The sequence below is a fragment of the Oncorhynchus masou genome, chromosome 24, assembly GCF_036934945.1.
Source record: "Oncorhynchus masou masou isolate Uvic2021 chromosome 24, UVic_Omas_1.1, whole genome shotgun sequence".
In the NCBI taxonomy this organism is placed as follows: domain Eukaryota; kingdom Metazoa; phylum Chordata; class Actinopteri; order Salmoniformes; family Salmonidae; genus Oncorhynchus; species Oncorhynchus masou.
Window position 1 is genome coordinate 78,296,120 of NC_088235.1, and position 14,675 is coordinate 78,310,794.

Sequence of the window (14,675 nt, forward strand, 5' to 3'; positions counted from 1 at the left end):
AACACAGCAACCAGGACAACATTTTGTGTCTTGAGAGTAGTGTCGGGAAGCATACATTTGGATGGTTTGTAGTCGGCGTAGGTGTCTACATGTCCCAGCTCCTCGGTCTCCTCCTCCTCCTCCTCCTCTTCTGCCGGAGTCTGGGTTCTCTGAACCTGCATAAGCAAAGGGATATGGGTAATGTAGTTCATATCATGTCTATTATTTTCCTCCTGTCCATCTACACTGATATGATAAAACTGGACAAGTGAAAGCAAAGGGCCCCTCTGTCCAGATCAGTGCAGATGAGGAAAATAAGTAAAATAACCTCAACAAACTGGACAAGACAGAAACAAGATAGATATGAGGTGAAATTTAAAATGTAAAAAAGTCTAAATCATAGTGAATGGTTACAGGTCAACGGGTTGACAGAGCTAATTAACTGATAATTAGCTGACCTACAATTACTTGTCCTGATGCTCATTAATAAGGTCATTAAGAGCCTGAGTGGATAGATTAGAGAAATAGACTATTGTTTGGAGGAGGGGCTCACTAAGAGTGACAGAGAAGTTAACTGTTTTACTCAATATATTTACACAATATTTCAAAACCTGTTTTTGTAACGCCCGCAAAAAAGGCAGCAATAATTCATGTGGGTTTCAAGTTATGCTAAACATATTTTTAAGTTAGTGTGGCATATTTAAAATGATGCAGTCAGTTTTGACTCCATCTCCACATTCTTGTGATTTTCAAAATGGGCTTCAAGTCAGTCACTTGACTAATTTAGGTCGGATTAAATTTGGAGGGTTGAGGCTACCTGGTATCCTCCCAAAGGTGGGGTGCTGATAATGGCAGAGATATCCTCCAAACTGCTCAAACCCTGAAACCTGTTGGCATTTAGCTGCAGGGAGAACAAACAAAAAACAAGCATTCAAACCAAATGAAAAGATGCAAGTCACACCAGAGTCGTGTGAGTCATGAATGTCAGAACTTCTGGAACAACAACATAAGTGACATGTCTGCTTGTGTGTTAAAGCCAGCGGCAACAAAGGGCACAGAAAGTGTGTAGAATACATAGATAAATAATGGAGAAAAGAACAATAGAATCAATAGGAAAAACACAAAAACAAATAACATTTTCCCACTTCTGAGTCATATTCCCTAACGTTCTCTCTTTCGGGAGATGGGTTGTAAACATATCTGACCCCGGATCAGTGGTTAGAGGCAACATTTACCTACTGTACATGACGTGTATTTGAGAATTGCTGTCGAGTGTTAAGCACACAGACACTTGGTCTTGTTTTTAGAGTGAGCATGTGTGTGTGAGTATGAACATAGTGGTGTTAGTTGGCAGAGATATTATTATTTAGGTAGTAGTGTGTGGTGATGCATGTATGTGCTGATGAATGTCTCATTGTTTTGTGTGAGAAAAAGAAAACAATGTGAGAGAGTGGGTGTGCTACAGTAATAAAATAAATAAATAAAAAGTCAACATAACAAGTAAGAGGGATTCTGTGTGTAGTCGGGTCCCCTCACCTCCAGCTGGCTTTGTGCTGGTGTGTTTATGTCCCATAGCGTAGGCACGTGGGCCAGGTTGTCTGCGTGGATGAAGTCCTGGGCATCGGCGTACTCTGACAGAGAGTCGGCCGGAGAGGAGAACAGAGAGTTGTTGGAGAGGTCATCGATGCAGGACAGGTCCTGGAGACACAGAGATGGCGACAGACAAAACATCTTACTAACATCTCTCCTTTCTGGATCAACTAAGTGATGGACCCTTCTCATGTTGCAGCAAATTTAGTGGGGTATAATAAAAGGACACTTAAAATCTTTATACTGTGAAATTATGACATGGTTTATACAGTAGTACCCTTTAAAGCAATGTTATGATTAGAAAATGAGATACAATGGCGAAAGAAAACCGTGTACAAAAACTAGTAAAACATATGCAGTGTGTTTGTGCGTGTGCCTGATACGTGATGTAAGACGTGCGCTCGTAAATTTATTTGTTTATGCATGTGTAAGTTCATGTACTGTACGTGAGTACATAAATACAATACATGTGAAGGTAAGAATGTGTATAGTTTTCCCACAGTATGATTGGACGGTCGGTCATTGGGAGAGGCTCCCACACCCCCACACTTCTTTTATGTGGAACCACCCAGAGGCCCAAGAATCATCTAAGCCCAGTTGTGCAGAACAAGAGCAGAAGCTCCAACCAAAGATGACCCAGCAGCCCAAGACTGATACAAACCATGGAATAAAAAAGACTGACCAGGGAGAGCATGTAGGATACACTGTCCCGCACAGTAGAAGGGTTGTCCACCAAGTCGGTGACCAATTCGGTGATATTTTTTATTTTAACATTCTGCCATAGAGTACATGATTGACTTCATGAAAAAAAAAGAGAGAAAAAAAATAATTTTCCCCATCCCAAGAGGTTAAATAAAATTATGACTATAGTAAGTGTCTAAGTACCAAATAAAGAAACAGCGTTGACCGTAACAGGGTAAAGATTTACATGTCAAATCAGAAATAAATCTTTGCGTTAGGGAGAATGTAAGCTGTGTGCAACAGGGCGGGGCAATTGAATGAAAGCTTTGCATTTCATTTTTTAAATTTATTGTTAAAACATTTCTACAGTGTCTATCTACGCTTCCATCACGTGGACTGGGATATGTTCTGCACTGCGTCCAACAACAACATTGACGAATACGCTGATTCGGTGAGCGAGTTCATTAGAACGTGCATTGAAGATGTCGTTCCCATAGCAACGATTAAAACATTCCCAAACCAGAAACCGTGGATTTATGGCAGCATTCGCGTGAAACTGAAAGCGCGAACCACTGCTTTTAACAGGGCAAGATGACCGGAAACATGACCGAAGCGTCAGTATAGAGACAAAGTAGAGTCGCAATTCAACGGCTCAGACACAAGAGGTATGTGGCAGGGTCTACAGTCAATCACGGATTACAAAAGGAAACCAGCCCCGTAACGGACCAGGACGTCTTGCTCCCAGGCAGACTAAATAACATTTTTGCCCGCTTTGAGAACAATATAGTGCCACTGACACGGCCCGCAACCAAAACCTGCGGCCTCTCCTTCACTGCAGCCGACATGAGTAAAACATTTAAATGTGTTAACCCTCACAAGGCTGCAGGCCCAGACGGCATCCCCAGCCGCGCACTCAGAGCATGCACAGACCAGCTGGCTGGCTGGTGTTTACAGACATATTCAATCAATCCTTATCCCAGTTCGCTGTTCCCACATGCTTCAAGAGGGCCACCATTGTTCCTGTTCCCAAGAAAGCTAAGGTAACTGAGCTAAACAACTACCGCCCCGTAGCACTCACTTCCGTCATCATGAAGTGCTTTGAGAGACTAGTCAAGGACCATATCACCTCCACCCTACCTGACACCCTCGACCCACTCCAATTCGCTTACCGCCCAAATAGGTCCACAGACGATGCAATCTCAACCACACTGCACACTGCCCTAACCCATCTGGACAAGAGGAATACCTACGTGAGAATGCTGTTCATCGACTACAGCTCAGCATTTAACAACATAGTACCCTCCAAACTCGTCATCAAGCTCTGGGTCTCGACCCCGTCCTGTGCAACTGGGTACTGGACTTCCTGACGGGCCGCCCCAGGTGGTGAGGGTAGGTAACAACATCTCCACTCCGCTTCTATCTCAAGGCCATCAGACTGTTAAACAGCCACCACTAACATTGAGTGGCTGCTGCCAACATACTGACTCAACTCCAGCCACTTTAATAATGGGAATTGATGTAAATATATCACCAGCCACTTTAAAACAATGTTTTACATACCCTACATTATTCATCTCATATGTATATACTGTACTCGATACCATCTACTGCATCTTTATGTAATACATGTATCACTAGCCACTTTAAACTATGCCACTTTGTTTACATACATATGCGATGAGTAATGTAGGGTATATACTGTACTCGATACCATCTACTGCATCTTGCCTATGCCGTTCTGTACCATCACTCATATCTTTATGTACATATTCTTTATCCCTTTACACTTGTGTGTATAAGGTAGTAGTTTTGGAATTGATAGGTTAGTTTACTCGTTGGTTATTACTGCATTTTCGGAACGAGAAGCACAAGCATTTTGCTACACTCGCATTAACATCTGCTAACCATGTGTATGTGACAAATACATTTGATTTGACTTTATGGGTAACAGTATTGACATATTATGCTTTGCTGGCTCAGTTCTTCACCACAAAACATCAGGAAAATGGCAAAAAGAGTAGAACCAGATCACCTACTTTTACACTAGGATTTGACTATTAGATGTTCAATGTTTCTTTCTAAAAAATATATTTGAAAAGCAATAGTTTCAACATTAAAATGAGAGTTCAGTTCACGTAACAGGGTTGATCTTAAAATGAGGGACAGACGTAAATTAGTAACTAATGACGTGAAATCAATAATAATCTTCAGAAACTAACTCGGGCTTTAACAATGATCTTGAATCTTAGGAGACATTTTTGGATTAAGTGGGAAATCTTCCTAAAAGTGACACAGTTGCCATGTCAATATGCTGAATTGTGCCTCTTCGGCAAGCCTTTATTCATATTGAAAATCTGTTGAATTAAATTGTCCATGTGGTCTATATTAAAGGGCACTTCATTTAATGTAACAGGCTTTTAAAATGCAATAATGAGGCCAAATGTATATTTAAAATCAAAGGGACGCAAAAGGCACCCATTTCGTGGAGCGACCCAGGAACATCCAGGACACATTCAAGAAAGTACAGTATTATAATAGAGCCATTATTGCATGGAACTTCCATCTCATATTGCTCAAATGAACAGAAAACACCTCTCCCCTATTTGACCTAGATAATGTGTGTATGTACTGACATGTCGGCTGTGTGCCCTTTTCCACATTTTGTTACGTTACAGCCTTATTCTAAAATTGATTTTCTCCTCAATCTATACACAATACCCCATAATTACAAAGCAAGAAAAGAGTTATACAATTTTGCAAATTTATTACAAATAAAACTTAAATATCACATTTATTTAAGCATTTAGACCCTTTACTAAGTACTTTGTTGAAGCACCTTTGGCAGCGATAACAGCATTGAGTCTTCTTGGGTATCTGTCAGGTTGGATTGGGAGCGTCACTGCACAGGTATTTTCAGATCTCTCCAGAGATGTTCGATCAGGTTTAAGTCTCTGGCTAGGTCACTCAAGGACATCGAGACTCATCCTGAAGCCACTTCTGCGTTGTCTTGGCTGTGTGCTTTGGGTCTTTGTCCTGTTGAAAGGCGAGCCTTCAACCCCAGTCTGAGGTCCTGAATGTTCTGGAGCAGGTTTTCATCAAGGATCTCTGTACTTTGCTCGGTTAATATTTTCCTCAATCCTGACTTGTCTCCCAGTCCTTGGGACATCCCCCACAGCATGATGCTGCCACCACCATGCTTCACCGTAGAGATGGTGCCAGGTTTCCTCCAGACGTGACGCTTGGCATTCAGGCCAGAGTGTTCAATCTTGGTTTCATTAGACCAGAGAATCTCATTTCTCATGGTCAGAGTCCTTTAGGTGCCTTTTGACAAACTCCATGTGGGTTTTTACAGTTGAAGTCGGAAGTTTACATACACTTAGGTTCGAGTCATTAAAACTTGTTTTTCAAGCACTCCACAAATGTCATGGTAACAAACTACAGGTTTAGTCAAGTCGGTTAGGACATCGACTTTGTGCATGACAAGTCATTTTTCCAACAATTGTTTACAGGCAGATTATTTCACTTATAATTCACTGTATCACAATTCCAGTGGGTCAGAAGTTTACATTCACTTAGTTGACTGTGCCTTTAAACAGGTTGGAAGATTCCAGAAAAGCTTCTGAAAGGCTAATTGACATCATTTGAGTCAATTGGAGGTGAACCTGTGGATGTATTTCAAGGCCTACTTTCAAACTCAGTGCCTCTTTGCTTGGGAAAAATCAAAATAAATCAGCCCCAAAAAATTAGACCACAAGTCTGGTTCATCCTTGGGAGCAATTTCCAAACACCTGATGGTACCATGTTCATCTGTACAAACAATAGTAAGCAAGTATAAACACTATGGGACCACACAACCGTCATACCGCTCAGGAAGTTCTTTGGTGCAAAAAGTGAAAATCAATCCCAGAACAACAGCAAAGGACCTTGTGAAGATGCTGGGGGAAACGGGTACAAAGCTATTTATATCCACAGTGAAACGAGTCCGACATCGACATAACCTGAAAGGCCGCTCAGCAAGGAAGAAGCCACTGCTCCAAAACCGCCATAAAAAAAGCCAGACTATGGTTTGCAACTGCACATGGGGACAAAGGTCATATATATATATATTTTTTTTTTTTCTTTTCAAGATATCAGTCGGGAAGTTAAAGCTTGGTCGCAAATTGGTCTTCCAACTGGACAATGACCCCAAGCATACTTCGAAGTTGTGGCAAAATGGCTTTAGGACAACAAAGTCAAGGTATTGGAGTAGCCATCACAAAGCCCTGACCTCAATCCTACAGAAAATGTGTGGGCAGAACTGAAAAGGCGTGTGTGAGCAAGGAGGCCTACAAACCTGACTCAGTTACACCAGCTCTGTCAGGAGGAATGGGTCAAAATTCACCCAACTTATTGTGGGACGCTTGTGGAAGGCTACCCAAAACGTTTGACCCAAGTTCAAACAATTTAAAAGGCAATGATACCAAATACTAACTGAGTGTAAACTTCTTACCCACTGGGAATGCGATGAAGTAAAAGACAAGCTGAAGTAAATCACTACTATTATTCTGACATTTCACATTCTTAAAATAAAGTAGTGATCCTAACTGACCTAAAACAGGGCATTTTTACTAGGATTAAATGTCAGAAATGGTGAAAAACTGAGTTGAAATGTATTTGGCTAAGGTGTATGTAAACCTCCGACTTCAACTGTATGTGCCTTGTACCGAGGAGTGCTGCACAGATGGTTGTCCTACTGTAAGGTTCTCCCATCTCCACAGAGGAACTCTGGAGCTCTGTCAGAGTGACCATCGGGTTCTGGGTCACCTCCCTGAACAAGGCCCTTCTCCACCGATTGCTCAGTTTGGCCAGACAGCCAGCTCTAGGAAGTGTCGTGGTGGTTACAAACTAAGAATTTAAGAATGATGAGGCTGCTGTGTTCTTGGGGACCTTCAATACTGCAGAATTGTTTTTGTCCCCGTCCCCAGATCTGTGCCTCGACACAATCCTGTCTTGGAGCTTTACGGACAATCCTCCGACGCCACGGCTTGGTTTTTGCTCTGACATGCACTGTCAACTGTGGGACCATATATAGACAAAGCTCAATTTGAGTCACATAGCAAAGGTTCTGAATAATTTTCTAAATAAGGTATGTTTTTCTATTTGTAATATATTTGCAAAAATATCTAAACCTGTTTTCACATTGTCATTATGGGGTAGTGTGTAGATTAATGAGGGAACATTTTTATTTAATCAATTTTAGAATAAGGCTGTAACATAACAAAATGTGGAAAAAGGGAAGGGTTCTGAATACTTTCTGAATGCACTGTATGTAGTTCTGTCCTTGAGCTGTTTTTGTCTATTAATTAAATTAATATTAATGGTCTGTATTACGTAATGTTTCATGTTTTGTGTGATCCCCAGGAAGAGTAGCTGCTGCTTTCGTAACAGCTAATGGGGATCCTAATAAAATACCAAAACATACAGCAGAGGATAACATGCACTCATAACTAATGGAAAACAACTGCCCCTCGCATCTGCCAGTGAGTCTGTGTGTGTTTACACAAACGGGGTCAGAGGAGCAGGATGTGGTGATGCGCTTGTGTGTGTGGGGCTCGGGGGTGGTAAAGAGTTCCTATAGAGAGCTTTTTCAAGGGCACAGCACTCAGCTAATCAGTGTTTACTGGTAGCTCTGTGATTACTCTCCTGGTTGTATCATTGTGTGTGTGTGTGTGTGTGTGTGTGTGTGTGTGTGTGTGTGTGTGTGTGTGTGTGTGTGTGTGTGTGTGTGTGTGAGCTCTGCTAGGGCAAGATCAGACTTAAGCTCTGAAATTAGCCTCTTGAAGTTGTGCCCTGTGGACAGCTAAGTGGAACGGCTGCAGTTTGGTGTGTATAGAAGAGAAGGAGAGACGATCCGTGGAAACGCCCCCCCCCCTCCATCCCTCCACCAATCACGCTCTCCCCTCACCCCACTATCATTCCAAGAAATGTGGCTGTTCCGGCAGATGGGTGATTAGTAAACAAGGAGGAACAAAACATAACCAGAGGCCGCTCCGAAGAGAGACCCATACTACACCCACCTTCGGCAACTGCTCAGCAGTTCCTACAGTGGGAACACAAACTTAGTGATAAATTCCATCCTCACACAAGGAACTCCCACATAGGAGGGCCTCATACTCTCTTACATAGTGTCTTGTTGCCTAGTTTTTATTGTAACATTACACAACCCATCCTGCATTCTTCTCCTAGATTTAGAGAGATTAGTCACATGCACAGGGTTGCAGGGGTGGGAAGTGCAAGAAAGGGATAGGGTTAGAATGTAGCTGACTAGTGATGGCTATTCAGCAGTCTGATGGTAGAAGTTATTGGTCAGTCTTTCAGTATTTGCTATGATGCTCCTATATTGCCAGCGTCCGAGACATGGAAGCGGGGAGGACAGTCCATGGCTCGTGTGGCTGGAGTCCCTGATGATCTTCTTGGTCTTCCTGCAACACCTGGTGTTGTTGGTGTCCTGGAGGGCAGGCAGTGTGTACCCAATGGTGTGTTGGGCTGAGCATACCACCCTCTGTAGCACCATGCGGTCAGCTTTGGTGGAGTTGTCGTACCAGACTGATGCAGCCCGAAACTATGTTCTTGATGGTGCTCCTGTATAACACTGAGGGCCCCTTGGGGACAGGACACATTTCTTCAGCCTCCTGAGATTGAAAAGTTGCTGTCATCCCTTCTTCACCACTGTGTCTGTGTGGTTTGACCATTTCAGCCCCTCAGATGTGTATGCCGAGAAACTTGAAGTTTGACTGTCTCACATGTTGGGCTTCATATGAGAATTGCACCATAGAGATAGCCCTCTCAAAGCGCTGCCTCTTGTTGGACCATTCAAGGAGAGTTCGCTAAATGGATAAAAGTGCAGTAGCAGGAACAGTGGCATCTAGTGGGCAAAACCTGTTACTTGCACTTCATTTATGGGGGAAATGCAAGTTGTTTCAATGGCTAATTTCTCTGACCAAGGGGGAGAGAAACATACCAAATTCACTGAGAATACATTACATAGTATGAATACACAATACTCCACGTTGCAGCTTCATACAGTTTGTCAAACACTGAGAACTGATAGTATATACTGGCCATTGGGGTGGGCTGTGTTTGACAATTTATTTAGATTCTTCACTTCTTTTGTAAATCGGAAGTTACTATATTTAATGAATATTATATTTCATCAAATTTGGGTGCAATCAATTAGCTTTCAAGATCAAAATCACATTTAAATAAAATTATTTTATAGAAATGTTTATCGTATTGGTTTCCAAATATAGAAAAATGTCGGTCTGACATGGTGGGTGTCAAATTCCTCGTGCTTTTGAGGTGGAACGACTACAATATGAATTGGTCAATCATTACAAAATGTGAATGTTTTCATAAATGGTCAGAGCAGAACTAATCATCTCATTCTCCAAACAGCTCCAGTGCTCTTGTTCTGACAGGATGAACCATCTAATTTCATCTTAGGGAAGATGATACCAACCTTTTCCTGTCAAGCCAGGAGAAAAACTTGGATTAAGAAGAACAAATTGGGGTGTCACTTGAGACTGCTGAAAAAAAGATGGCAGCACTTTAGAGAGCTCCTAATACCCACAAGTAAGTATTTAAATTCAACAGCATACAATTTCATTTGTCTTAATATATTGACTTGTAGTACAGTTTGTTTATTATAAAAAATAATTTACATCTTGAAACAACTCGCTAAAGTGGCGTTATTGGAATGTTGACACACGCTAAAAATGTATTCAAGATTAACGCAGTATTCACAGACCACAGACTAGCAAACAAACAAGTCATCGCGAATAATCACGTAAATCCAGATAAAAATCGGTACATCTTTAGAATCTAATTGAGCAAATGGGAAAGATGAATCTGACTTTGTTGGGTGTTTCATCCAATGTCTCCATGATAAAAACAACTACCGAGCTAAAGGAAAAATTTGATGTGATACAACTGATGATGTATAAGGAAGAGGGACACTGGACATATTGTGAAATCGTGTCAAAGTACTTCAGAACAGAAGTAGGATAAATACGGTGAGATAGGTTCATCTGAAAGAGGAGAGTGAGGATGGTTGTGGACTAATCTCGCGTGTGCACAATCGCCGCAGAATGATTTGGAGTTGATGACGGGCACGAATTTGAAATTGAACAAACCCAGCGCAGCTTAACCATGCCTGACGAGAGTGGGCGGCGAGAACGGTTCTCATCCACTTCCTACAATCTACAGCCCAGGACAAGATTTAAAGCCGCAAAATAAAAGGGTGGCAGCGTTCAATGGGAAGGCCAACGGCTGTCTTTTTCCCCTGTACCTGTCCAAGGAAATGGCACTGAATAGGAAGAAGTTTGCAACGGCGAAGAAACTACACAAGAAGAAGGTCAGGCATACACACTGGACAGGTCATAATGAATTTTGAGTTGAGACTGCAGGTTATCCTCTGCAGCATCCAAGACAGTTCTATGATGATTGGTTCATTGAAAAGCAACGTTACTTTTCTAGTTGCTTTGTTTTATTTTGGGATTGGTTTTCTGTGTTTAATTGTACACACGGAGCATACAGTACCAGCCAAAAGTTTGGACATCTACTCATTCAACGTTTTTATTTTATTTTACCATCTTCTATAGAGAAGACATCAAAACTATAAAATAACACATTTGGAATCATGTAGTAACCAAAAAAAAGTTATATCAAAATATATTTTACATTTGAGATTCTTCAAAGTAGCCACCCTTTGCCTTGATGACAGCTTTGCACACTCTTGGTATTCTCTAAACCAGCTTCATGAGATAGTCACCTGGAATACAATTCAATTAACAGGTGTGCCTTGTTAAAAGTTAATTTGTGGAATTTCTTTAATTCTTAATGCGTTTGAGCCAATCGGTTGTGTTGTGACAATGTAGGGGTGGTATACAGAAGATAGCCCTATTTGGTAAAAGTCCATATTATTGCAAGAACAGCTCAAATAAGCAAAGCAAAACGACAGTCCATCATTACTTTAAGTCAGTCAATGCAGAAAATTTCAAGAACTTGAAAGTTTATTCGAGTGCAGTTGCAAACAACATCAAGCGCCATGATGAAACTGGCTCTCATTTTAAATTTTTTTTTTACCTTTATTTAACCAGGCAAGTCAGTTAAGAACAAATTCTTATTTTCAATGACGGCCTGGGAACAGTGGGTTACCTGCCTGTTCAGGGGCAGAACGACAGATTTGTACCTTGTCAGCTCGGGGGTTTGAACTCCAACGCTCTAACCACTAGGCTACCCTGCCGTCCCAGGGTGAGGACCGTCACAGGAAAAGAAGACCCAGAGATACCTCTGCTGCAGCGGATAAGTTAGTGTTAACTGCACCTCAGATTGCAGCCCAAATAAAAGTAACAGATACATCAACTATTCAGAGGAGACTGCGTGAATCAGGCCTTCATGGTCAAATTACTGAAAAGAAACCACTACTAAAGGATATAATAGCACATGGGTCCAAAAAGAAGAGCGAAGGGGCTGAAGCAGTAAAAAGATTACAAACCAATATTTTTTTATTTACCCTTTATTTGATTTTCTGTCACAGTCTTGCAGGGGAGAGGTTTGTTGAAACTTCCAACCCAATTTTGTTACACTCAAAAGATGTGTGGAGAACAGTACACAAGATATGTAGAATTTCACATCTAAAAACAAGGCTACTCATCATGTCACAATCCCATGGCTACGGATAGGAAATAAGTGTACTGGAAACAATGGTAATGTAAGGAATTCATTCTACATGTGATTTGTACAATGAAGATGTTTTAAAGTCATACTCAGATTTGGAACAAAAATATGATGTGGGAGACATTTCTGTAAATATTTACAATTGAGGGAATGTTTGTTAACCGGCTACCAACAAAATCCAGGAAAGAACCCAATAGCGGAGTATTTGGAATTACCCAAACATAAAGCAGCCATTTTTTACTCAATATTTAGTCATCTGTAGAGTAGACTGTAAAAACGTCAGAACAATATGGCAAGCTGTATGGCAAGCGTTAAGTGTGAAATTGAGGATGGCACCTTGTTGAAAATCGTGTCCAAACATAAGGGAAGCCAGGGGGAAACCTACTCAATATAAGATACTACATAGACCCCAAAGCTTCATAAAATGGGGCTGAACAACAATTCTCTGTGTTGGAAATGCCAGAAAGACACTGACATTTTTACAAGCAATATGGGAATGTACATTAGATCTACCTTTCTAGAAGGATGTTTGAAAATATCTGGAGAAATTATTGGGGTTAACAATTCCAGTTTCACCGAGAATGTGTCTCCTGGGCAATAGAACAGAGTTACCTAATGTAACAAAAGGAATTTGCACTGATCACTGTTGTTATGGTTACAGCAGCTAGAGTAATCCTTAGAATTTGGAAGGGTCATGTCACTCTTTCTCTGAAACAGTAGATACAATCAATGTTGGAAGTAGCATCTTATGAACAAATGCTTGCTAAGATCACTGGCAGAAACAACAATTCTAGAATCTGGACATTTTATTTGTCGTGTTTCTAGGACTTGCAGGTGATGACTTCTGCTTGCGAACCCATTTAGTTCTGTACTGTAGCTTGTGAGATACTATTTGACTGTGTATATGTGCTCTGTTGGAGGATATGTCTGGATGTCACGCTCAATGTTTTTATGCTGTACAATGGCCATTTTTTGTTTGTTTATTTGTTTGTTTGGTTGTTTATTTGTTGAAATAAGGAAAAAAAAAATAACTTCAATAACGAACAAAAAAAGAACAGAAACGGTCTTTCGAAAATATCATTGCCGAGGCGGTTCTTCTCTAAATCACCAACCAATTGTACCCCCCAGCTCCACTAATCTCCACTCACATAGGGAGAGAGGAGAACCAGAGCAGACTGGAATGTATTTTTCTTAATAAATGTGAGGCATGCGTGACTGGTAAAGCACTATTTGTTCCTCCGGCGGTGCGGCCGGTGCTGCAGCTAAGATTATGTTCTGTTAGGCAGAGATAAAGCCTGAATACCAACTGCACTGATGGTAATCTGGCCTTCAACAGGCACAGCCTGCCTGCCTGGCTGGCTCCTAATCCTGCTTCCCTCTCTACCTCACAGGACAAAACATGGAAATGGCAGAGTGGGAGAGAGAAAGAGGAGAGAGAATGTTTTCAGAGGGAAAACATGGAGAAATCTGTGATTGGGCAAGAAGTTTATCGTGTGCGTGTGTGAGAGAGAGAGAACAGTAGCAGAGTGTGTATGGCCTTTGTGAGATAAAAGGTTTTCAGAGTGAGGACAAGGACAAGTTGCGCAAGTGTTTATTTACGAAACTGCAGAGCTGCGCGTTGGTCAGAATTTTCCCAGTTTGTCTGTCAATCCTCATGTCTTCACACAAAGCCAATCCTTCACATGTTCCACTTCTCCCGTTTAAGTGCTGAACCCAGCATTTTCTCCTTCCCATCATCCAAACCCACACGCAGAGGAAAACCACATTCATGCCCATATATAGGCCTCCTTTCCACAATCCTTCAGTGATATGAAACCTCAGACTACTTTCACACAAACACATTAAATACACACACCAGGGTTTCCATTAGCCAGTAACGGAGGAGTTTTGGCAGATAAAAAATATATATGAAAAGACCATAAATAAAAGAGCAGCCGGCTATTGCCTCTCCCCCCCCCCCAAAAAAAAATATTAATCATATTGCAAAGGTATGCATTTGAATGGCCATGCCTGGTCGGTCTATAGGTTTATCTGGATTATTTAGTGAAATTAAATTTGCCGCGTGGTGTATTTTTGTTGTTATGCTGTTGTTTATCACATGCTCAGAGCATACAGAGAGAGGCTAAGAGCGGAAAATGTCATACAGCGCGAGAGCTGCTGCTACAGCTTCTCACAAACATCGAATTCATTACTGTTGAGATTAACGTGACTTAATTCTAAACACAACACACACACACACCACTTTGCTGTTGGCAGTATGCATTTTGAAAACATACATAATTATCTGAAACCGGATCGTTTCACTTCATATGAGGCATGTCTTACACCTAGCTTCAAAGTCAAATCCGACCATAGAAACGAAGGCAATTCTTTTATAGCCTATTTCTCTCATGTTCTATTGGTTTCCAAATAAATGTTCTTTCACTGTCCAGTAGCCAAAGGCACAAGCTGACCAATAGAATAGGTACATTTCTCTACTATAGTAGATTGACAGGCTAGTGATTTTGCGGTTCGTTACTCTGTCTTGTTGCCTGAGGAAAGGTAAATGGGGTAGTTATTCTAAGATCGTCAAAGTGCACACTGGAATTCAGTAAGAAGGACACACACTTTTGCATCCTGAAGTTGCATGTTCTGTTAAAATGAATAACCATAATCTAAATTTGATTTCTGTCATTCTGAGCACCGTGGGTGGACGCCATAATCAGGTT

At 41.3% G+C, this 14,675-nt stretch overlaps 1 protein-coding gene across 4 annotated transcripts in view; it reads right to left on the reverse strand.

The window, feature by feature from the left end:
• Positions 1-14,675, reverse strand: part of LOC135512736 (protein strawberry notch homolog 2-like) — a 116,953-nt gene that overhangs the window by 18,445 nt on the left and 83,833 nt on the right. For all 4 annotated transcript variants that reach the window (XM_064935061.1, XM_064935062.1, XM_064935063.1 and 1 more), the window contains 3 exons: positions 1,516-1,677; positions 797-880; positions 56-155 (listed from right to left, as the gene is read on the reverse strand). In XM_064935061.1, the coding sequence (XP_064791133.1) occupies positions 56-155; positions 797-880; positions 1,516-1,677 (346 nt within the window). The remainder of the gene's footprint in view (positions 1-55; positions 156-796; positions 881-1,515; positions 1,678-14,675) is intronic.